Genomic DNA, 22,898 nt, shown 5'->3' with positions numbered 1-22,898 from the left:
CTGGTTTGGCTCAGTGGTTAGAGCATCAGCCTGCTCTATCTGAAAGATCCCGGGTTCGATTCCAGTCAAGGGTACATGCCCAGGTTGCAGGGCTCACTCCCCAGTAGGGAGCATGCTGGAGACAGCCAATCAATGATTCTCATCTTTGATATTTCTCTCTCTCCCTCCCCTTCCTCTCTGAAATCAATAAGTATATATTTTAAACAATCAGAATAACACTAAAAATCCATGATTACATTGTTAGTAAGGACTCTGCTATTGTTTAAACACATTTACTGACTGATGCCCAAATTTATTGTAATAGAACTAATGATTGTTCCCTGTGTACTTTGCTGACACTAATCACTAAACAATGACACCCTTTTGTCTGAAGGCTTCTTATAATTTTATTTGCACAGTTAAATTCTGCATTTTATATGGATGTGCTAATGGTTAAGATAAAATAACGTGATTTGAGGGAATTAGAGAGGCACTTTTCAAGTATTGCTTGGAGCAGGGGAAATATATGATGAATGCAAATGAGCTTGTTAGCTGTTAGAGGATCATGGGGTAAATGAGTGGGTTTCACTAATTCTGAATAAGATGCCAACTTTTAGAGCAAGGCTAGAGACTAAGTCATTGTTTTGTGCTTTTAAAAAACACATTGATTTTTACAGAGAGGAAGGGAGAGGGTTAGAGAGAAACACCAATCCGCTGCCTCCTGCACACCCCCTACTAGATATGTGCCCACAACCAAGGTACATGCCCTTGACTGGAATCGAACTTGGAACCCTTCAGTCTGCAGGCTGACGCTCTATCCACTGAGCCAAACTGGTTAGGGCAGTCCTTGTTATTTTAATTAAATACCAGTGCCCAGACATAGTGCAGTCACTGTGGGAAGAACCCAACAGTAGAGAGTGAAACAGGTTTAACAGGATAATAATAAATGGAATATGACCCTACTGGTTGGTGTCACATTTCTGAAATGTAGGGAGAGGACACAGTTTGAAGTGTCAGAAGCAGGCCCTCTCGAGTGTATCTTTCTGGCTGTCAAGGTTCTGCAAAGCCGTGGCCTCAGGTCCTCAGCCACTCCTCAGACTCCCCTTGTTTGCAAGATTTGCAAGATTCCAGGGCTCACCAGAACCTTAGAATTTGTGACTCAGAAGTGAAAATCGTCACTCAGACGTGGCGGCCTGGAAATGTGATGGTGGAGGGGGGCAGGCGGAGGGCCATTCACAGGCATAGATTTCTCTTGATGCAAATGTCCTCCACCCGCTGGAGAAGACTTTCATCTGTGAGTTCCCGACTCTCCCAATGCCTGTGACACCCAGCCCTACTAGTAAGGACCATCCACCCTCATCTCAGCCCTGACAGCCATTGCTCCCCTGCGGGACCTGAGCCATCTGCTCTGACTGCCCTGAGGTCTTTCCCCCAGTAATCCATTATTGGAAGTGTTACATGTCTGTCTCCCTTCCCCCGCCTCCAAGGTATCCTGATATCTTAAAATCAGATAATTTTAAGGGCTTTGTAGGCCCGAGATTCCACCCACAGAAGATTAAAATGTAACCCCATTTCATATTAAATATAAAACATTACAAAATTTTTTTAAAATTTTTTTATTTCAGAGAGGAAGGAAAGAAACATCAATGATGAGAGAATCATTGATCAGCTTCCTCCTGCACACCCCCTACTGGGGATCAAGCCTGCAACCTGGGCATGTGCCCTGGCAGTGACCTGGCTCATAGGGGGTCACTCAACCAGTGAGCCACTGGGCTCTTTTTCTTTTGCAGTTTTCATATTGAGTTGAACTCTTGTGTTTATTTGATTGTTTTTTTTTTTTTTTTAAACAAACTACTTATATCACTTGCAGTTTTTCCTCCTTGGCTGTATATTGCTTTATGTTAACATCTCTGAGTCCTTAGAATATTAGCCCTTCATCATGTGATCGTTTCTTGATTTCAGTTTTTGTGTACGTTTTGAGGTTGTTTATGGAGAGTTTTTCTGTGTAGAAGTTTTTAAGTTTAGCCTTAGTATTTAGGCAGTCTGTTGTGGCTTCTGTGGTTTGAATTATCTAAATATTTGTTCATACATTACTTGACTATTTTATAGTTTTGTTGTTTACATTTAAATATTTCATCTGAGCCCTAGCTGATTTGGCTCAGTGGTTAGAGCACATGTGTCAAACACAAGGCCCGCGGGCCAAATCCATCCCGCCAGCACAAATGTGGCCCGCACCGCACTGTCATCACTGCACTCCGCTGCGTTTCCATCACAATGACAGTTTATGACTGTTCAGTAAACCATTCGGCCCTCGATTTAGGCTGGATTTTAGATTTTGGCCCCTTCTCTGATTGAGTTCAACACCCCTAGGATAGAGCGTCAGCCTGTGAACTGAAGGGTCCCAGGTTCAGTTCTGGTCAAGGGCACATGCCTGGGTTGTGGGCTCGATCCCCAGTGTAGGTTGTGCAGGAGGCAGCCAATCAATGATGCTTTCACATCATTAATGTCTGTATCTCTCCCTCTCTCTGAAATAAATATATTTAAAAATATTTCATCTGGAATGTATTTTGGAGTGAGGAATGAATCACATTCATTTTAACTTGGGTCAGAGTAATTCTACATGATGAGATGGGAAGGAAGGGAGAAACAGAATGTCAGGCTGCAACTGTCTGGGAAGCTGGAAGTGTTAAAAAGTGGAATTCTGACATACTTTTTTTGGGGGTTACAAAAGGAGAGAAATTAAAATGAAAGCAATTCATTTCTCATTCCAAAATACATTCCAGATGAAATATTATTCAAATATATTTTTATTTCAGAGAGAGAGGGAGAGATAGAAACATCAATGATGTGAAATATAATGATACTTCCCTCTCTCTCCCTCTCCCTCTGTTCCTCTCCTTCTCCCTTTCCTTCTCCTCTTCTTCTTCTCTCCCCTCTCTCTCTCCCTTTTCCTCTCCCGATATACTATATATTACAATGTACACATAGTAAAATGTCCCTATAGTAAGTGTACAATCCAATGAGTTTTGACAATTGTATGCACTTGTGTTATTTTCAACCAAATAAAGGTATAGGAAATTTCTATCACCCCAGGAGGGCCCCCGAGCGCCTGAACAGTTGCTATACACAAAATGTATCCCTCAGAAAGGCCTGTGTCCACATCCTGATCCCCAGTGCAATGGTGTCCAGGAGGGGGTCCTCTGGATGGAGGTCCCACGAGTGGGGTTCATGTCTGTGTAAAGAGGCCCGAGGGCTCCCTGCCCGTCCACAGGTGAAGGTATATTGAGAAGAGCCAGTGACTCAATGGACTACAGCTCTGCCTCCTGCTGTGTGGGTGTGCAAGACTGTAAGAGAACTGCGGTGACATGTACAGAACTGGTCCTCAGCTCATGGTGAGTTCCGGGGGATTCGGTGTTCATGTCCATGAGAGAGAAGAGGGTGACGTTCAGTCCAAATGGGATGGAACTAGCAGGGAGTTACCGAACCCCAAGACAGCAGTGCCACAGCCGCTGTACCAAGGGACACGGCTGAACTTCCCCCCCCTCCACCTCTAGGATCGGAGTCTTTTTCATCCTGACTCACAAGTAGTAAAAGTTCAGGTAATGATAAGGTTAGTCACATTCGACTTCCTGGGCACAGAGTCCAAGTTTTGTTACCTTTTCTTAAAAGAATAGACTAAAGCTATATGAACTCTAGAACCACTTGGCCATTATTCACTATAATACGAATGTGCCATGTCACTTAAGGGTAATTGTTAGAATGAATGCTTAAGCAATAGATTTTAAGGGTATGACAAGTTTATTCTAATAAAACATTTTTTTATTTTGTTTATTTTTATTGATTTCAGAGAGGAAGGAAGAGGGAGAGATAGAAATATCAAAATATCAATGATGAGAATCATTGATCTGCTGCCTCCTGCATGCCCACTACTGGGGATGGAGCCTGCAACCCGGGCATATGCCCTTAACCGGAATTGAAGCTGGGACCCTTCAGTCTGCAGGCCAGTGTTCTATCAGTTAGGGCAAAACTTTTTTTTCCCTTCAGATTTTTATTTTAAAAAAATATATTTTATTGATTTTTTACAGAGAGGAAGAGGGATAGAGAGTTAGAAACATTGATGAGAGAGAATCATTGATCAGCTGTCCCTTGCACACCCCCCACTGGGGATGTGCCTGCAACCAAGGTACATGCCCTTGACTGGAATCAAACCCGGGACCCTTCAGTCCGCAGGCCGACGCTCTATCCACTGAGCCAAACCGGTTTCGGCATTTTTCTTCAGATTTAAAAAAATATATATATTTTATTGATTTTTTTTTACAGAGAGGAAGGGAGATGGATAGAGAGTTAAAGACATCAATCAGCTGCCTCCTGCACACTCCCTACAGGAGATGTGCCTGCAACCAAGGTACATGCCCTTGATTGGAATCGAACCTGGGACCTTTCAGTCCGCAGGCCGACGCTCTACCTACTGAGCCAAACCAGTTTTGGCAGGGCAAAATGTTTTTTAATAAATGTTAAAAGCAAACTGCACAAAGAAAGTAAACTTGCACAAATCGAATCAAGTGTAAGGTGACTGGTGTGTGCCTCAGCATTCCTTAGTCAAGTACAAATGCCTAGTCCTGCCTTTGATGCTGGAAGCCCCTCGGGCACCTGGCCCGGAGGAGCTGTCTGGTGGGCAGGTGGCACCGGAGTCTGCCTCGGGCACCTGGCCCGGAGGAGCTGTCTGGTGGTTCTGAGTCCCTTTTCTGTGTCCCGTCACCAGCTCCTGGTGTGCCCTGGCTCAGAGATCAAGCTTGTCTTTACCAAAAATTCAACTCTTGGCTATGGAGCTTAGGCTCACCTAAAAACCGAACAAAAATATTTCTGCAAAGATTGTGGCTAGCTGTTTCCACAGAATAATTCTGAGCAGAACATTCTTAAGTGCTTTTATACCTACACAGGCGAGGCTTCCGCACACGGTACAGGTGGGTGACACTGTGCCAGTCCTGCCCACAGTTCACAGAGAAGGGACTCGTTAGTCACACTAGATGCGTGATAACACACAATACAGGAATGTATAAAGCACACTGTAAACACTGGTGTTCAATAAAATGACATTTATTCAGTGATCTAATGTCAACACCAACACTAATAAAAATATAGAATACGTTGAATCCGTCAATGGCAAAGCCAGCTGTCCTTCCCTGGAAGGTGCCCACGTTTCAAAGCTAGTTTCCATGGAGAAAAGTGGAGCCTGCGTTCTGTAGACTTTCCATCTTTTCCTGCTGAATCGGGGCGAGGCACAGGCACCCCCTGAGCAGAGCACGAAGCGGGGGAGGGAGCCGCTGGTCCACCAGGCCCCCCGCTGCTCTGGGCGGCTTCACTCCTCCCGGGTGCCGGGCCCTGGGTTTCCCCTGCTCCTGGCGCCGGTGAAATAGAAGGTCGTGCACTTCGGGCCAGTGTGAAGCAGCCATTCCCACTCACAGTGATGTCTCCCGTTTCCCACTGTTCCCAACATAAAGGAAACCACATCCGCTCTGCCTGTCCGCTAGGTTTTTAAAGGTTGAGGTTGGGCTCTTTCCACACTGAGTGGTGAGGGATGCTGGCCCCCCCCCCCCCTTCCTCTCTCTCTCCCTCCCTCCCTCCCTCCCTCCCTCCCTCCCTCCCTCCCTCCCTCCCTCTCTCTCTCTCTCTCTCTCTCTCTCTCTCTCTCTCTCTCTCTCTCTCTCTCTCTCTCGTCTATTAGGAAGCACACCATTAAAGCTCAATGGGTTAGCCCAGGGCGGGAACATGCCGACCCTTTGAAAGCAACGACAACCAAGAGGACTTTTTTTCCAAAGAACATTTTAGCCAGGAAGGTTTGCTCTGTACACACACCACGGCTGGTCCATAGTCATATCCAGGCGGTCCGTTCGTTAGCCCGTGAGCGCCGTGCAGGGCGGGCATTGCTGGTCGGTGTCCCTAGGACCAACTCTCTGAGACCCTTCCATCGGGCACCGTGCTGGCCGGGACCGCCAGTCTTCTTGCTGGTGTGACATCGAGAGTCCACCTTGTCCATTCGTGAGCAGTGACGTGGGGTCTCCGTTAGTGACCTATGGCGCCTGTGCACACGGGCGCTTTAGCTGGGAGCAGTGTGAAATGCCTCTACATGTATGAACGTGCTGATTATCCTTCCCGTCTGGGGGGCTGAGCCCACGGGCACACGGTCAGGAGGAGCCGGGCCTGGGACAACCCGCCTGTCACTCACATGCAGACAGGCACGCGAGAGCCGTGGCCGCTGTGTGGGTGGCGGCCTGTCACATACAGGTGACCTGCGTGACCCCGTCCTCCTGGTCCAGCGGCCCGTCGTCCAGGTCCCGCAGGAGGCCCAGCCCCGGCAGCGCGGGCCCCTGCACCCAGGGCGCCCGGGGAGGAGCGGCGATGCCCCCGGGCGGGGCGCCCTGCTCTGCGGGCTGGGACGTGGCCGTGTCCAGGCCGATGCTCCTGCTGCCGGCTTTGTGCCTGTCCTCGCCTTTCACGTGCCGGCTGGCCTTCCTCTGGAACACAGACGGACCGCGGGGGTTAGAAAGACAGTGCTCCTTGTCCCACTGCCTGCCGCCCGCGCCCTCCGCCCAAACGTCCTTTCCCTGCTTCTCATCAGGGCCCTGCTTATCCCAGGACCAGTTCAGCCCTTTCTGTCCCCCTGCCCCACCCCCTCTGTCCCACACCCCTGGATGGCTTCCAGGCACGTTATTCTCATCACTGGCACCTCAGCTGTCGGCCGACAAGTCTGGGCCCCCAAGACACTTCCGAAGAGAGAAGCCTGTTGAGATCACACCTCGGGGAGCAAAGGGTCGATACAAGAAAGGTGCCATTTTTCTTCTCGGTGTTAATCGGGGGCCTAACTATAGAAAAAGTGTTCTAGCTGCCCAGCCAGTGTGGCTCAGTGGTTGAGCGCTGACACATGAACCAGGAGGTTGTGGTTTGATTCCCAGTCAGGGCATGTGCCTGGGCTGTGGACGTGATCCCCAGTAGGGGTGTGCAGTAGGCAGCCGATCAATGATTCTCTCTCATCATTGATGTTTCTATCGCTCTCCTCCCTTCCTCTCTGAAATCAATAAAAATATTTAAAATAAAAAGTAAAAAGAAAACTAAAAGGGATACATTTTAAAAGATATTTATTTAGCCGAAGCCGGTCTGGCTCAGTGGTAGAGCGTCGGTCTGTGGACTGAAAGGTCCCAGGTTCGATTCCGGTCAAGGGCATGTACATTGGCTGTGGGCACATCCCTGGTGGGGGGTGTGCAAGAGGCAGCTGGCCGATGTTTCTCTCTCGTTGACGTTTCTAACTCTCTCCCTCTCCCTTCCTCTCCGTAAAAAAAACAATAAAAAAATTATTTATTTTCTTTTTTAGAGAGAGAGAGGAAGGGAGAGGGTGCACGAGAGAAACATTGATGTGAGAGAGAAATATCCATCAGTTGTCTAATGTATGTGCCCTGACCAGGAGTCAACCCAGGACCAGAAAGGCACTCCAGCTAACCGAGCCCACATCCACCAGGAAAAAAGGGACACACTGAAAAAGCACAGCGATTTCCCAGTGGACAAAGAAGGCATTTGCTGAAAGTTCACTCATATGTTATTTGGGAACTAGGATTATGTTTTCTTAAATGTAAGAGAAAACACACAAACCCTGCAAGTCCGATGCCTAGGCTAGTCTTGCAAAAGTTGGCTAACCCATAAGTCTGTTGAACTGTAGTGTGTAAACTACACAAGTGTTTTTACTGGTTTTCAAGGCAAATACACAAACAGCTTCCTGAAAGCAGGTTTTGTGGGCTCCCATGGAACGCAACGGCTGTCCAGGGGCCGGTTTGTGCAGGAAGCTGAACTTGTCCCTGGGTCCCTCAGGCAAGTTCAGGGGAACGAGCCCACCCTGGGCCCGCTTCCCACAGAAAGGCCCGGCTTCCCGTCCCGAATCCCGGAATCCGAGGCAGTTGGGAGGTGCTGGCATCCTCCCACCCCCCCTCCGCCATGAATTCATCCAATGCAAACACTGGATGGCAAACCCTCTTCCTTTCCTTCTCATTCACCAAGTGCACCGCGTTCAATGCAGAGTGGAGCTGGCACAGGGTCTGGCATGGCCTGTTCTCCTGGCGCGGGGACTCCGGCCGGCCAGGAGCCAGCCTCTGGGCTGCAGGCAGTGCCGACGGGCCCTGCCAGACGGGCTCCTTTCTCAGGCGCGGCTGCCGGCGCCCTTTCCCATGTGCACAAAGCGCCCATTCATCCCCAGTGCCCTCCCGACTCTGATGAATGAATACAGACGGGAGGGCGGAGGGCCTGAGCACTTGGCTGCCGGGCCCTTCCTGCCTCCTCAGTAGAGCAGGAGGTGACTCTGCAACAGATTCCCGATTGTGTCCTGGCCAGCAGAGGCCGGCCCTCACACCAGCGCGGGCTTTCTTGGTGAAAACGGGAATATTGTAGCCATGCGCTGTTCCTGGCCGTTCTCTCTCAGGTAAGTATTCAGCAAACGGCCACCACATGGAAAGGCCTGGTACCTGAAGATGACCAATCCTTCCACGGGAACTCTAAAAACAATTTCAGATCCCCCCGCCCCCGTGACTCTTACTAAACACATCTTCAGCAGAGATGGTGCCTCCCCCACCCACCCACCCTCCCTCCCCGGGCAATAATAGCTCTTCCAGTCCATCCAACTGCAGGGCCTGAGGACTGAGCGTGCAGGAGTCTGCAGCCTGGCTGGCCTTGGAGAGCCCCCTCCTCGAATCCCTCACTCGACAGAGAAAGAAGGCGGGGTTTGCCCAAGGTCGGGGCATGGCTGGCCTCGAACTAGAGGCCCAGCGTTTCACCTTATTCCTCCCACACTCACCTCACCCACACCTGCCAGACACAGGAGGCGAGTTAACCATCTGTGTGTTCCCAAATGAAAACTCCCGGGCATCTTACAAAATGCACGTTCGGTGTGAAAGACCTGGTAGAACCAGAGGAAAGAGCAATACCCACCCACAGCCCCATCTGGCAGAGAAACGGCTGTTAGAATGTGGTGCGTGTCACTGTTTTCTTCTCTAAAGAGCTACGTATTCGAATGAAAGAGGGAGGGGAAAAAAAAGAGCTACATATTAGAGTTTGCACATGGGTGTGCAGCTTTCCTTTCCACTGAGCACAATATTCCTTTTTTATAACTTCTTTTTCTAATATATATATTAGATTTTAGAGAGGAAGGGAGAGGGAAACATCAATGATAAGAGAGAATCATTGATTGGCTGCCTCCTGCACGCCCCCCACTAGGGATTGAGCCCAAAACCTGGGCTTGAGTCTTTATCGGGAATTGAACCCGGGACCCTTCAGTCTGAGGCTCTATCCACTGAGCACCCAGCCAGGGCGCCTGTGTAGGTCTGCTACTATCCTGGAAACATCTCTAAGACATGGGGTGGAGGGAGAGGGTGACTGAGGGAGCTTGTGTATGCAGACTCGTCAGTGCGGTCCCTGGGGACAGGCCACCTCCGGCGACTGCCCCCTCCTGGTCCTGGTGCGGGGAGGGAGAGGGAGAGGGAGGGAGAGGGAGCCCGCGCAGGGCCACGCCACGCCTGCCTGAGGACACAACACCTGCTCCCGTCAGGAAGGAGGCTGCTTGGTGGCCTTCAGCTCAAAGCGGTCCTGCTGCCCCCGTGCCCGTTCTGAGTGGCCTCCCAGGCCCGGGGACCGGCTCAGGGCGGGCAGCCTGCACCCGCACGCCTCGGGCGAGAAGACTGTTTCCATACCAACCCCACGCTTCCCACCCCTGCTCCCCATTTGGCATGAAATGAGTGTCAGGACTAAATGCTCTAGGGCCGTGGTCGGCAAACTGCGGCTCGTGAGCCACCTGTGGCTCTTTGGCCCCTTGAGTGTGGCTCTTCCACAAAATACCACGGCCTGGGTGAGTCTATGTTGAAGAAGTTTAAAAAATTTGGCTCTCCAAAGCAAGGTCAATCGTTGTCCTGTTGATATTTGGCCCTGTTGACTAATGAGTTTGCCGACCTCGGCTCCAGTGTGATAGCCAGCCTGTCCAGCACCGTATTACTCACTTCTGGGGTCTGAGCCGCCGAATTCCACATAGCGGGTCTCTGAAGAAACACCACCTGCTTTGTAGCCAAATTCCCTTCGCTGCGAATTAAAACAACAGCATTAGTCTCTGTGGATTAGTAATTCCTTTTTTTTTTTTTACTGTAAGAGAACATATATTTGGTTAATCACGGAGGTGTAAAAAGGAATTCCTGGAAGATGAGTTTAGGAACCAGTTACAGCGGGAAAGGAAGGGGCCAGGAGCTTGGGAGTGAGGACGCTTGTGTGGCCTGCCTGGGCAGCGGGAGGGAGGGGCTGGCGAGCTCCCGGGATGCGGCACTGGGTCCTCCATCCGAAGGGTCTAAGGGGGAGATTTTAGGGCTTGATCCCCAGTAGGGGGTGTGCAGGAGGCAGCCAATGGATGATGTTTCTGTCTCATCAATGTTTCTATCTCTCTATACCTCTCTCTTTACCTTCCTCTCTTTAAAAAAAAAAAGTATTTCTTTATAGACTTCAGAGAGGAAAGGAGAAGGAGAGAGATAGAAACATCAATGATGAGATGTTTGCAAAACACAATCCAGGCATGTGCCCTTGGCGGAATCGAACCTGGGACCCTTCAGTCCACAGGCAGACGCTCTATCCACTGAGCCAAGGTGGCTATAGGGCTCTTCCTGCCTCTCTAAAAATCAGTGGGGAAATATCCTGGGGTGAGGATTAAAACAAAACAAAACAGAATATGGTCATTACAAAAGAAAATGTGAATGTTGAGAACGTGTAACCTCACATGCTAACATCATTACTTTCACCTCTATGTCCCCTTCTGGTCCTTCCCACACATGTGCTGCGTGTCTGTAACCGTCGCATATTTCCATTTCTGTGTTCTGTGCTCTGCATGTAACACCCTTCCCTTGTTTGTGCACTTGACCAGATTCTTAGCAGCTGTGTCTCAAAGACTTCAGACACTGAAATGTACTCTCTTCCTTTATTATTGAAAAATTAGGTTGTTTCCAGTTTCCTGCTAATTATAAATAATATTATAAATAATGCTGCCATAGAAAGATGTCTTGTCTTCCTAGTCTTATGACTCAAGGAAATATTGAAGTAAATTCTCAGAAGCGGGATTATTAGGTGGAGAATGTTTAACTAAAAATTTTGTTTGCATTGTCAAATCTGCCTTTTAAGAAAGGCGACCTTGGGCCGCGGGAGGAACTTGCCGTCGTAGATTCCCAGTGGAGGGGCTGGCGCTGGAGCTGGTTTTCTTCCCAGATGCTCCTTTGTGGGAGCTACTCAGTATTCCCCTCAGTCAGCTGCCCTCTCAGTGAGTCCCTGTGCCAAAGGCTCCGGGGCCTGGGTTTCTCTGAAGTGTATTCCCAGTCTCCATGGCTTTAGGGGAAGGAGTCTGCAGCTAATGTTGCTCAGTTACGACTTTTATTATGCAAAAAACCAAAACCAAAACCAAAACCTCACTATTTGCTCTTTTTTTCGGGAAAACAAAAGCAACATTGAAGCTCTGGCTCCACACCATCGAGTGCTCCACACTTAGTGATTCTGCTGAATTTTGAGAAACAAGCAACTCTTCCGCCAAAGTGGTCTTGGGAGACTTCCTTCTCTTCCTCCTCCACCTCCTCCTCCCTCTTCCCCTTGTCCTCCTCCTCCTCCTCCTCCTCTTCCTCCTCCTCCTTTAAAATCCTCACTCGAGGAGTGAGGTTATTTCTCTCTCTCTCTCTCTCTCTCTCTCTCTCTCTCTCTCTCTCTCTCTCTCTCTCTCTCTCTCTCTCTCTCTCTCTCTCTCTCTCTCTCTGTCTCTCTCTCACACACACACACACACACACACACACACACACGCATCCAGTCTTGAATTTTTTGAGTTTTAAGTTAGGAGAGGTCTTCAATAATTCATTTCCTTGTACTTCCTTTTTAATTGCTTTGAGAGAGAGAGAGGAAGGTGAGGGGGGAGGGAGATGGACTTGTTCCACTCATTTATGCATTCATGGGTCTACTCTTGTATGTAGGGGCTCAAACCCACAACCTGGCGTTGGCATCTGGGATGATGCTCTACCCATTGAGGCCCAACCAGGGCTGTCTGTGCTCACTATTCCTTTTTTTTTTTTTTTTTTTTTTTTTTTTATTGATTTTTTTACAGAGAGGAAGGGAGCTAGAAACGTCAATGAGAGAGAAACATCGACCAGCTGCCTCTTGCCCCCGCCTCCGGGGATGTGCCCGCAACCCAGGTATATGCCCCTGACCGGAATCGAACCCGGGACCTTTCAGTCCGCAGACCGACGCTCTACCACTGAGCCAAACCGGTTTCGGCATGTGCTCACTATTCTTGACTAATCCTCCTGGTGCGTGTTGCATCAGGTTGTCAGAGGGAGGAAGTGTCGGTGGCTGTTCATATTTCCACCTCCCACCTCTGGTGCTTTCGGGCATCGCTAACTGGCACCGCCTTCTGCTCTCAGAGCCTTCCCTGCGGGGTCCGGGCGGCCACTGCCCACCAGCCCCACCCGCCCCTAGAACCCTCTCTGTGAGCCTGCCTGGGAAGCTCTGCTCTCTCACAATCCGACACCACAGGCGTCACACACCTGCTTCCCTCCTCACCCTCGGCCTTAACCACGTTCCCTCCTTAACCTCTTCCCTCCGCTCCCCCATTGAGTGCTAACACCTGAGACGGGCTGCCCCTCTGGCTGCACTGTGGCCTTCTGAAGGACCACAGCCGCTGTGATGCCCAAGATCCTCTCGCTCACCCCTCGGGCCCGTCCCCTTGGTGTGGACCCCATTGCAGGCTCAGGGTCTGTCTGTTCTGCACCAGTTATCTGTGACTGTGCTTCCTCCCAAGCAGGTGAGTTCCCGAAAGCCGGGGTCTGTGGCTAGAGCGGGTAGGACATCGCCTGTACACACCAGGCACTCCGCAAACATTCGGGTTGAAGCGGGAAAGCATGCTGTTCACTGGTACAGGAGATGGAAGCGTGAGGACCAGGGTGACTGTCAGTGAGCTGGTGTCAGAGGGGCTGGTGGACATAAACCCGCACACGGGAAGCTGTCCGCTAGGCTCCCGCCTCCCTCAGACCGGAGGGAGCGGGGACAGGATTTTCCCATCAGTTTTGCGTCACCGTGTGCATTCACGAATTGCCGTGGTTTAGTGATTGCCACTTGGAAATGAGATGGGAAAGCAGCGTTTACTTGTTAAGAGCTGAACCGTTAGCTTGCCGCTTTGTCGTTGGCGGTGTGAGTGGCCGGGAAGTCCTGTGCCCTGAGGCCCCGCCCTGGTCCCAGGTGTGTGTGTGTGGGAAGCCACCCAGGGGACGGCCGCCTCGGCCCCTCCAGCCCTCCCCCCGGGACAACGGTCACCGGGAAGCTCAATGGGAGGAGTGACTGCTGCCCGTGCAGAGCGGACAAAGGGGCTATTGTACAAAGCACGGCCTTATCAGCGCTGCTCCCGCCGAGGCGGCGCGAGGGCAGGGCACAGAGGTTACACAGCGTCCGAACTTCAATCCGAGAGGGCGGGGAGGTGCGCGAGTGAACCCCGGCCTGCCCTCCCGCCTGCTCCCGCCTGCACTCAGACCCGCCAGGGCCTTCGCTGCTCTGAGAGTGGGGTCTGACCTCACAGTGAACGGACAGTTTCCCCTCTTGTTATTAATACCTTGCCCTTAGGTAAGGTGACCAGACGTCCCGATTTTTAACAATTTGTTATTCAAAAATGTTTGATTCAAAAATCGGGACTTTTTAAAAAAAAAATGCCACAGGATGCAGGACAAATTGTTAAAAATCGGGACTGTCGCTGGGACCGGTTTGGCTCAGTGGATAGAGCGTCGGCCTGCGGACTGAGGGGTCCTGGGTTCGATTCCGGTCAAGGGCATGTACCTTGGTTGCGGGCACATCCCCAGTGGGGGTGTGTGCGGGAGGCAGCTGGTCGATGTTTCTCTCTCATCGACATTTCTAGCTCTCTATCCCTCTCTCTTCCTCTCTGTATAAAGTCAATAAAATATATTTAAAAAAAAAATCGGGACTGTCCCGCCAAAAGTGGGATGTCTGGTCACCATACAAGGAGCAGAATTTTATATTCTCAATGAAATGTCCCTGGATTCTAGCATTCTTTCTTAAAAAAAATTTTTTTTAAAAAAATTGATTTCAGAGAGGAAGAGAGAGAGAGAGAAATGTCAGGGATGAGGGAGAATCATTGGTCCGCTGCCTCCTGCACGCACCACACTGGGGACCAAGCCCACCATCCGGGCATCTGCTCATGTGCTCTGACCGGGAATCAAACCGTGACCTCCTGATTCATAACGATTAAGAAGGGGTTCTGGCAAATTCTCCGGGTGGGCGGACAACAATCGTCTTGGAACAATGTGATATCAGATGACCACCCTGAGGTCTCCATGGTAACCAGCTTGGACCGCTGGTGGGGTGATATTGCCGAGGACAGGGAAGTGACACCCTTCACCTGGAAACCCGAGACAGTGCCTTCCTGCAATCTGGTAACGGATATGCAGGAGTTATTAAAGAAGGAAGGGGAAAACGCCTCAGGAATAGGCCTTTCAGGGAGGGCTTAGGTGTTAGCCGAGAAGGGGAAGGTGAAATGGTTTAACGATTGCACCTGAGGCCAAGCTACCTGAGGGAGAGCCTTTCCCTGGTGTTTGCACAGGCGGGCGGCCCAGGAGGGATGGTGTGAGAGCCGCCCATGGCCTCACCAGCAGAGAGGCGGACAGCGAGTGGCTGTCAGCCAGGAGGCTCTGACAAGACTCAGAGCTGTGCACCCACTGCCCGGTGGAGACAAAGGGAGCGGAAGCAACTTCCACCTTTTGTCTCTTGTAAATCCTCGTTGACTGGCCATCATCGAGCTGTTACTGCAATTGCCTGCCTAAGGGCTACGGGTGGACCCCAAACCTGCATGAAAGGGATCGCAAGGCGGAGCAAAGCGGAGTCCTTCCTCTTGAGCTGGCTCCCGCCTGGCCCCCAATATTCCCAAATTAATGTTTTCTTGTCTCAGCTCTTTCATTGGCGTGCGGTCTCCTCCAGAGCTCGAACCCTGAACCACACAGGACGTGGGGGGAGGACACTCGCAACTGGCAGCCCAGCGTGGGGTATTCTCGGTGGTGACAGGCATCGGTCTTTCTGGGAGTGAGCATGTGTACATCTTCACAGTGTCGTTAATCACCGCTCCTCCTTCTGCGGGCCTGTGAGCCTCAGGGCTGGTTTCCTGCAGCGTGAGCTGTGCTGTGGGCGTCCGCTGGAACCCCATGATGCAGGACAAGCTGGGTTATCCTGGCCCAGGGTTTCAACGCCCCAGGGGCTTTGGTTCTGCTAAAGAACTAGGTCCCGCCCTCGCTGGTATGGCTCAGTGGGTAGAACATCAGCCTGTGGACTGAAGGTCCTGGGTTCTATTCTGGTCAAGGTCATGTACCCGGGTTGTGGGCTCAATCCCCAATAGGGGGCATGCAGAAGGTGGATGATTCTTCCTCATCATTAATGTTTCTGTCTCTCTCCCTCTCCCTTCCTCCCTGAGATCAATAAAAATAAATAAACAGCCGAAACCGGTTTGGCTCAGTGGTAGAGCATCGGTCTGCGGACTGAAAGGTCCCAGGTTCGATTCCGGTCAGGGGCATGTACATTGGTTGCAGGCACATCCCCGGTAAGGGTTGTGCAGGAGGCAGCTGGTCGATGTTTCTCTCTCATCGACGTTTCTAACTCTCTCTCCCTCTCCCTTCCTCTCTGTAAAAAATCAATAAAATATATTAAAATAAATAAATAAATACATAAATAAGAGAAAAAAGAAAAAGAATTAGTGTCAGAGAGCTCGCTCCTGGTGATACTGTGATTACCGTGAGATTTGTTTAGCTCTGGCCCGAGAGATCAGTTGGATAGAGTTGTCCCCTTACGTCAGGGGGTGGGTATGATCCCCCTCCACATCAGGGCACCAAAAAGAAGAGAGATTCGTTAAGCTCGAAGCCTGGACCCCTCCTATAGTTTCAGAGACAACTCTTTCAGGCTCTCTGGTCCGCCCCGGCCAGGTGGAACTGGGGGCAGCATTTTTCTTTGTGGAAAGATGACACGGCCAACGGTCAGGACTGTCTGCGCCCCGGGCAGCGGAGACCTGCCCGCATGTGACCCTCACGGGGCCAGCGTGTGGGAACGGGAACCAAGACGCCGAGGACAAACAGGTTTCAGCAATAATCTCCCCGATCAGATCCCAGTGAGCCTTTACCTTCATCCTATGTTGTCTGCCCTGCAGCCGCTTACACACAAAGGAGCACAGCAGGATGAGGTTGCGAAATGCTCCAGGCACTCGGGGGAGCAGTTGGCCCTGGGGGGGCGTCCCTTGTTGCATGAGGGCGGTTACGCTTAAATACGTTTTCCTGCCGCCTCCTATCGGGGTCACCGGTCATCGGCAGAGTCCTCACTGGGCCCTGCCCTCTGGGGGTGCTGCCTTTTAACCGCGGTACCACCGAGGGTTCCATCTGACTTTGGCAGTCTACACGCTCTCTTGTTTGTTTACTTTTTATAAACTAACTTTTTAAAATTGAATTTATTGGGGTGACTTTGGCTAATAAAACCACACAGATTCAATGAAACACCATCTGCACACTGCATCGTGCACTCGGCACCCAAAATCAAGTTTCTTTCCTTCCCATCTATTCCCCCTCCTTGACTACTCCTGCCTCCCTCACCCCATGCACCTCGATCGCCAGACTGTTATCCGTCTCGTATTTTTGTTATTGAATTCCTTTACCTGTTTTCACCCTGCTCTGCAACCCCCCTGCGCTCTACGCTCCCTTATTTTAATACGACTGTGGAACGTACAGATGGAAGTACCCCCTGCCCTTGGCTGGTGACGGTGCCATACCCCACAGTACAGAAGCCTGACCCGGCCCAGCCCGAGCGCAGGCCCAGGGTCACGTCTCACCCCGCTGCACGCCCCTCCAGGGCAGACTCTGCAGGCAGGTGCACACCTTTTCACTCACTTCGCTTTTCATTTGTGTGTGGAACGTACCGGGGCGGCATTGGTTAATGAGATGACACAGGTTTCAGGTGCACAATTCCACAGCTCATCATCTGTACGCTGTACTGTGTGGTCACCACCCAAGTCCGGCCCCCTTCCGTCACCATGATATCTCCCCGCCCCCTCCCCCTGGCATTCACCACACCTCTGTCTGTGTCCGTGAGTCTTTTTTTCCTCTGCTTAATCCTTCACTCTTCTCTCCCAGCCCCCTCCGCTCCCCTCTGACAGCGGGCAGTGTGCTCCCTGTCCCCCCGAGTCTGTCTCCCCGTTGTCAGTTTACTCGGTTCACCAGATGCCACACAGGAGTGCCTCCTCGGGCCTGGTCCCTCTCTGACCAGTCTAAGTCGCCCGGGCCTGGCCACGTGAGGGGTGCAAGCCTCACCAGCTCCTGTCTGTGCACTGGGAGTGCTCCCGGTGACTCAGGGTGCTTGGTTTGAAGGCAGAATCCTGAGATTACCGCCCGTACTGTGATCTGACAGGGCCGTCCCAGCTTTGTGAAAAGATGGGGAGTAACGTGGGAGCCGTCACCCACAGAGCCCCGAGAAGAAAAGCAGGGGATTGCTCTGATTCCTCCTAATCCCCCTTTCAAAGCCTGAGCCGGTTCAGGCTGTATCCGCCTCTATCCCTCCCCTCACCTGCGCAGGGGTGGCTGTGTTATAAAGCCATGTCAATCAAAAGCCTCTCAAGTGGGGGGGACCTGGGACCCGGGGAAGCTGCTAAACTGGGAACACCAGAGACGCCGGAGGCGGGGTGAGACTGGGAGGGGAGGGAGCTGCCTCCCTCAGCCACACAGGCCAGCCCAGCCAGCCCAGCCCAGGTGCAGTGCTGCCCCTGCTGGGAGCCACTGGCCTCGCAGGCCAGCCGCCCTCAGTCACGTCCCAGGTGCCAAATAGGGCAGAGGGCACGCCTCTGAGCCCAGGACAGGAAAGCGCTTTACACAGAAGACACAACAGGTCCCTCTCTCTCTCTCTCTCTCTCCCTCCCTCCTCCCTCTCTCTCTCCCTCTCTCTCTCTCTCTCTCTCTCTCTCTCTCTCTCTCTCTCTCTCTCTCAAAAAAAAAAGACTACAATTCATTTTCTTCCTTCCCAGAAAGGAGATGGGGAAAAGCAGGAAAAGGAGAAAAGGACCAGTTGGTATCGGTGAAGGGATGGCAGGTGGTTCTCACTTTCTAAGGAGGTACTTGTTTCCGTGGGAACAGCGAACAAGCCCGTGCCCAGGGGGGAGCGAGCCCATCCCACTGCGGCATGGGTGGAGGCAGGACGCCGCCTCCCCCAGGCCTGGCCCCAGCTGGGTGCTGGGTGAGGGCAGCGTTATACGGGCAGAGCAGAGGGGCAGGCCCAGGGGCCCCACCGTGTGGCCTGTGCTTCTCTGTCTGCAGGCGTATATCCACTCAGCGCTCACTCTGGGCAAGGACCCACCGGCACCCTGAGCAGGAAAAGGGCAGTGTGGCCTTCCCGTCAGGTGCCAGGCCGGCCTGCCCTCGCCTGTCCTCGCCAGCCCTGGGGAGGAGGCGGAGCTGCTGGCACACACCTGGCGAGGCCCTGAGAGGAGGTGAGAAGCCAGGGCTGCCTTGGGGCATTACAGAGGGTTGTTGCTTCAGCAGAGTTAGCGCCACGGAGCTCTGACTTAGAGGAGAAGGGGGTGCGGGAGGAGACGGCGTTACCTGTCCTGTCTCAGGATCGGAGTGGGCAGCACGCTGGTCAGGAGCCACCCGAACTCGGCCAGCGTGTGCAGCAGGGGTGCGTAGTCCGTCTTGATCTCGCAGCCCTGCGGGGGGAGAGAGAGCTCAGGCCCAGGCTGGCAGCACCCGGAGAGCCAGGCACGGGCGTGGGGTTCTGAGGGGCGCCCCCTCCAGCAAGCTCACTTTCGCTGGTGCCGGCTTCCCGCTGCCTCGAACCCTGGCCCAGTGGAGACACTGGGGTGGGGGTGGGGGCTGACAGGGTCTCCGGCTGCTCCCCAGAACCTGGGCTTTCCTGGGCCCATCCCCGGGGCCTGGTCTGGCCTCAAACACTAATGGGGGTGAGAGTGGGCACCTTTCTTTCTTTCTTTTAAAATATTTTATTGATTTTTTACAGAGAGGAAGGGAGAAGGATAGAGAGTTAGAAACATCGATGAGAGAGAAACATCGATCAGCTGCCTCCTGCACACCCCCCACTGGGGATGTGCCCGCAACCAAGGTACGTGCCCTTGACCGGAATCGAACCTGGGACCCTTCAGTCCGCAGGCCGATGCTCTAGCCACTGAGCCAAACCAGTCAGGGCGGAACCTGCGTTTGCACTGAGCTCCCAGGTGGTTTGCATTCCGGTAACGGGCAGGCCTCGCGCTCAGAAACACGTGCCTGGGCCCAGGACCGGAGCGGAGAGATGAGCCGGAGTGAACGGTGAGAGGGGCTTGCAACTGGCTTTCATTTATTTTGAGCTTAAAACTGGAATGAATTTTACTGGGCGCTTTAGCTCTGCCCCCCAATCCTGCCCCTCCTCTCACAGTGATTTCTGGCTTCCTGGAAACAGGGACTCTGTCTCCGCCCTCGGAGAGGCCAGAAAGGCTGGCTCGTCCACGAAAGAGCCTGCCAGCGAGGGCCGAGGGCCGAGGCCGCACACAATGTGTCCCCCTCGGCGGCCTGTCCCCCTCGGCGGCCTGTCCCCTTGGCGGCCTGTCCCCCTCGGCGGCCTGTCCCCTCGGCGGCCTGTCCCCTCGGGTGGCCTGTCCCCCTCGGCGGCCTGTCCCCCTTGGCGGCCTGTCCCCTCGGCGGCCTGTCCCCTCGGCGGCCTGTCCCCTCGGGTGGCCTGTCCCCTCGGCGGCCTGTCCCCTCGGCAGCCTGTCCCCTTGGCGGCCTGTCCCCCTCGGCGGCCTGTCCCCCTCGGCGGCCTGTCCCCCTCGGCGGCCTGTCCCCTCGGCGGCCTGTCCCCCTCGGCGGCCTGTCCCCTCGGCGGCCTGTCCCCTCGGGTGGCCTGTCCCCTCGGCGGCCTGTCCCCTCGGCGGCCTGTCCCCCTCGGCGGCCTGTCCCCCTCGGCGGCCTGTCCCCCTCGGCGGCCTGTCCCCCTCGGGTGGCCTCTCCTCCTGTGGCAGCCTGTCCCTCTCCGGTTCGGAGGGCGGCGATGGAGGTTCGGCTGCTGACGGGGAGCACCCTTCGGGCACCTTTGCTTTGACAGTGGCCCGTTGGTTGCTGGAGACAAACGCCAGCTCTCATGGGCATCTGTTCCCGTCAGACCAGGTGCGGGCATTGTGTGGAGCCTCAGGGGACGCTGTTTGGGTCCAGGCCGGCCTGTGGGGCCACACTGCCATTCTTGCTCGGGTCGTGGTTTTGCTGTCTTATCACAAGGCGGGCGCGGGCGCAGCACTGCTCCCCTGGGAGAGCGGTTCGCTCCTGCGTCGGAGGCTGCACCGACAGCGGGAGGGGCTCACCGCGTGACGGTGAAGCCGTTAACGTAACAGAAAGCTGGCCCGGCCGGCCTGGCTTCGAGGTGGAGCGTCCACCTAGGACCCAGGAGGTCACGGTTCGATTCCCAGGCAGGGCACATGCCCAGGGCGTGGGCTCGATTCCCAGTGTGGGGTGTGCGTCACTGATGTTTCTCCCTCTCCCTTCCTCTCTGAGATCGATAAAAATATAGTCAACAAATCATAGGCCGAAACCGGTTTGGCTCAGTGGATGGAGCGCTGGTCTGCGGACTGAAAGGTCCCAGGTTCGATTCCGGTCGGGGGCATGTACCTTGGTTGCGGGCACATCCCCAGCAGGGGGCGTGCAGGAGGCAGCTGATTGATGATTCTCTCCCATTGATGTTTCTAACTCTCTATGCCTCTCTCTTCCTCTCTGTAAAAAAACAAAAAAAACAAAAAAAAATATCAATAAAATATATATATTAAAAAATAGAAAACTAAATAAAGCCGGACGGTCAGCCACGGCCCTTTACCTCGATGACGGTCCACTGCTCCACCACAATGGCGTCCTTCCCGGCGCGGCCGGCCCCCGGCAGCCCGGAGCCCTCCTCCTCGAACACGAAGAACCCGTCCAGCGCTTTCGGCACGTGGTCCCCTGCGGGGAGGAGGGTGCAGTTAGAAGAGTTGCAAATACAAAGTGTTTTTAAAATATATATTTTATTGATTTTTTTTTTTTTACAGAGAGGAAGGGAGAGGGACAGAGAGTTAGAAACATCCAGGAGAGAGAAACATCGATCAGCTGCCTCCTGCACACTCTACTGGGGATGTGCCCGCAACCGAGGGACATGCTCTTGACCAGAATCGAACCTGGGGCCCTTGAGTCCGCAGGCTGACGCTCTATCCACCGAGCCAAACCGGTTAGAGCTGACGTGTTTCTTAAGAGCGTCTCAACCCTTAAAAAAAAAAAAATCCTCGTAGGAAGCAGAAAGACAAACAGATCCCTTGCAACACCCTCCTCCTCTCTGAAGGTTAAATCTTTGTTGCCAAGGTCAAGACAGGGTTACACGTCAGCGAGTTAAAACCCAGCTGTAAACACGAAAAGGGCAATAACCAAAACAAGATGGACACCCTGCGCGGAGAGGCGGTTTCCTGAGCCCAAGGAGCGCCTGGGAAGACACGGCACCCCACCTGGCGGTCTCTGGTCTGTGTGCCGTCTGCACGTCAGTTCTACTCCTGAGAGAAACAGCATCAACACTGTTAACCCCTGACATGTACGGGTGGGAGGGGAACAGGAATATGAGGCAAGATTTCCTCAAAAATACAAACGAGGAACAATGCTTCACTTCAGTGACGCTTAAAAAGAAAAGAATGGCGACAGGAAGATCCCGAACAGAAGGCATTGTGGAGAGGTCGCCTGCGGGCAGGGAGTTTCCGGGGGGGGCCTCTCGGACCTTCTCTTGAACGGCTCCCAGTGACCATCTGGCCACGCTGAGCTGCCGTTATGGTGTTCCTTTGTCTCCAGTTTTCCCACGGTCACATGTGGGTTGAACACTCTGGCTTTCACAGGGCGGATGGCACATCCATGTTGGCCCGGCTGCCGGTTGTTCCAGGAGCACGGGCCTGCGAAGATTTCAGGGCTCTGCTAAGCTTAAATACGAGCTCGGCCAGGGTGCTTTCCATGGAATTTGTGGTCTTAGTGTTTATGGACAGGCTTATCCACCTCAAGCGGAAATCATTGTGCTGTCATCATCACCGACAGTTAAGACAGACAGACAGACCATTACGTAGCGTTTATGCTGTTCTCAGTGGCGTCCAGGACAGAGTAATGTACTCGTTGGAAATGATTTTCTGAGGACAGCAGACACCCTATTTCCTTTTAAATGTACCTGACCATTGTCACACCAAAGAGACCAGAAGAATCAAGTCTCTTTCTTTCTTAAAAAAAATAAAAAATAAATAAATAAATAATAAATAAATAAATATATATATATATATATATATATATATATATATATTTTAATTGATTTCAGAGAGGAAGGGAGGAAAGAGAGCTAGAAACATCAATGATGAGAGAGAATCCCTGATTGGCTGCCTCTTGCACACCCCCTACTGGAGATGGATCCCACAACCCAGGCATGTGCCCTTGACCAGAATCGAACCTGGGACTGTTCAGTCCCCAGGCCAACGCTCTATCCACTGAGCCAAACCGGCTAAGTCTCTTTCTGATTGTAAGTTCAGGGCATCGCTAACCACCATAAAAAATGGCTATGTCCTAAGTCCTTTAGTTAGAATGGGCTTGTGAATTTTAAAAACAATGATATACTTCGATAACTGTAGTTATGGTAACCGGTCTCCTTGGGGACTCTGTGACGTGAGGGCCGTGGGTTTTTGTGGCTCTGCCTCTGCTTTCCTGTTCTGATGCCAGGGCCCCCAGGATGTGCAGTTGGAGAGAGGGGATGGCGAACAGGTGTGCCTCCGCCGAGCAGCTGTCCCCGTTTGGGCCGTGTGCCCTCCACATTCCCCTTTCCTCTGGGGC

General features: G+C 52.7%; 1 protein-coding gene across 1 annotated transcript in view; it reads right to left on the bottom strand.

The window, feature by feature from the left end:
• Positions 1–5,060: 5,060 nt before the first annotated feature.
• The window catches only part of RFTN2 (raftlin family member 2), a 42,616-nt gene continuing 24,778 nt past the window's right edge, over positions 5,061–22,898 (bottom strand). The window contains exons 6-9 of the mRNA XM_045575446.1: positions 20,896–21,017; positions 18,648–18,751; positions 10,011–10,089; positions 5,061–6,494 (exon numbers count right to left, since the gene is read on the bottom strand). Of these exons, the coding sequence (XP_045431402.1) occupies positions 6,255–6,494; positions 10,011–10,089; positions 18,648–18,751; positions 20,896–21,017 (545 nt within the window). The 3' untranslated portion in view covers positions 5,061–6,254. The remainder of the gene's footprint in view (positions 6,495–10,010; positions 10,090–18,647; positions 18,752–20,895; positions 21,018–22,898) is intronic.

This window comes from Pipistrellus kuhlii, unplaced genomic scaffold (assembly GCF_014108245.1).
Source record: "Pipistrellus kuhlii isolate mPipKuh1 unplaced genomic scaffold, mPipKuh1.p scaffold_m20_p_7, whole genome shotgun sequence".
NCBI lineage: Eukaryota > Metazoa > Chordata > Mammalia > Chiroptera > Vespertilionidae > Pipistrellus > Pipistrellus kuhlii.
This window is presented reverse-complemented; position numbering and strand designations above follow the sequence as displayed.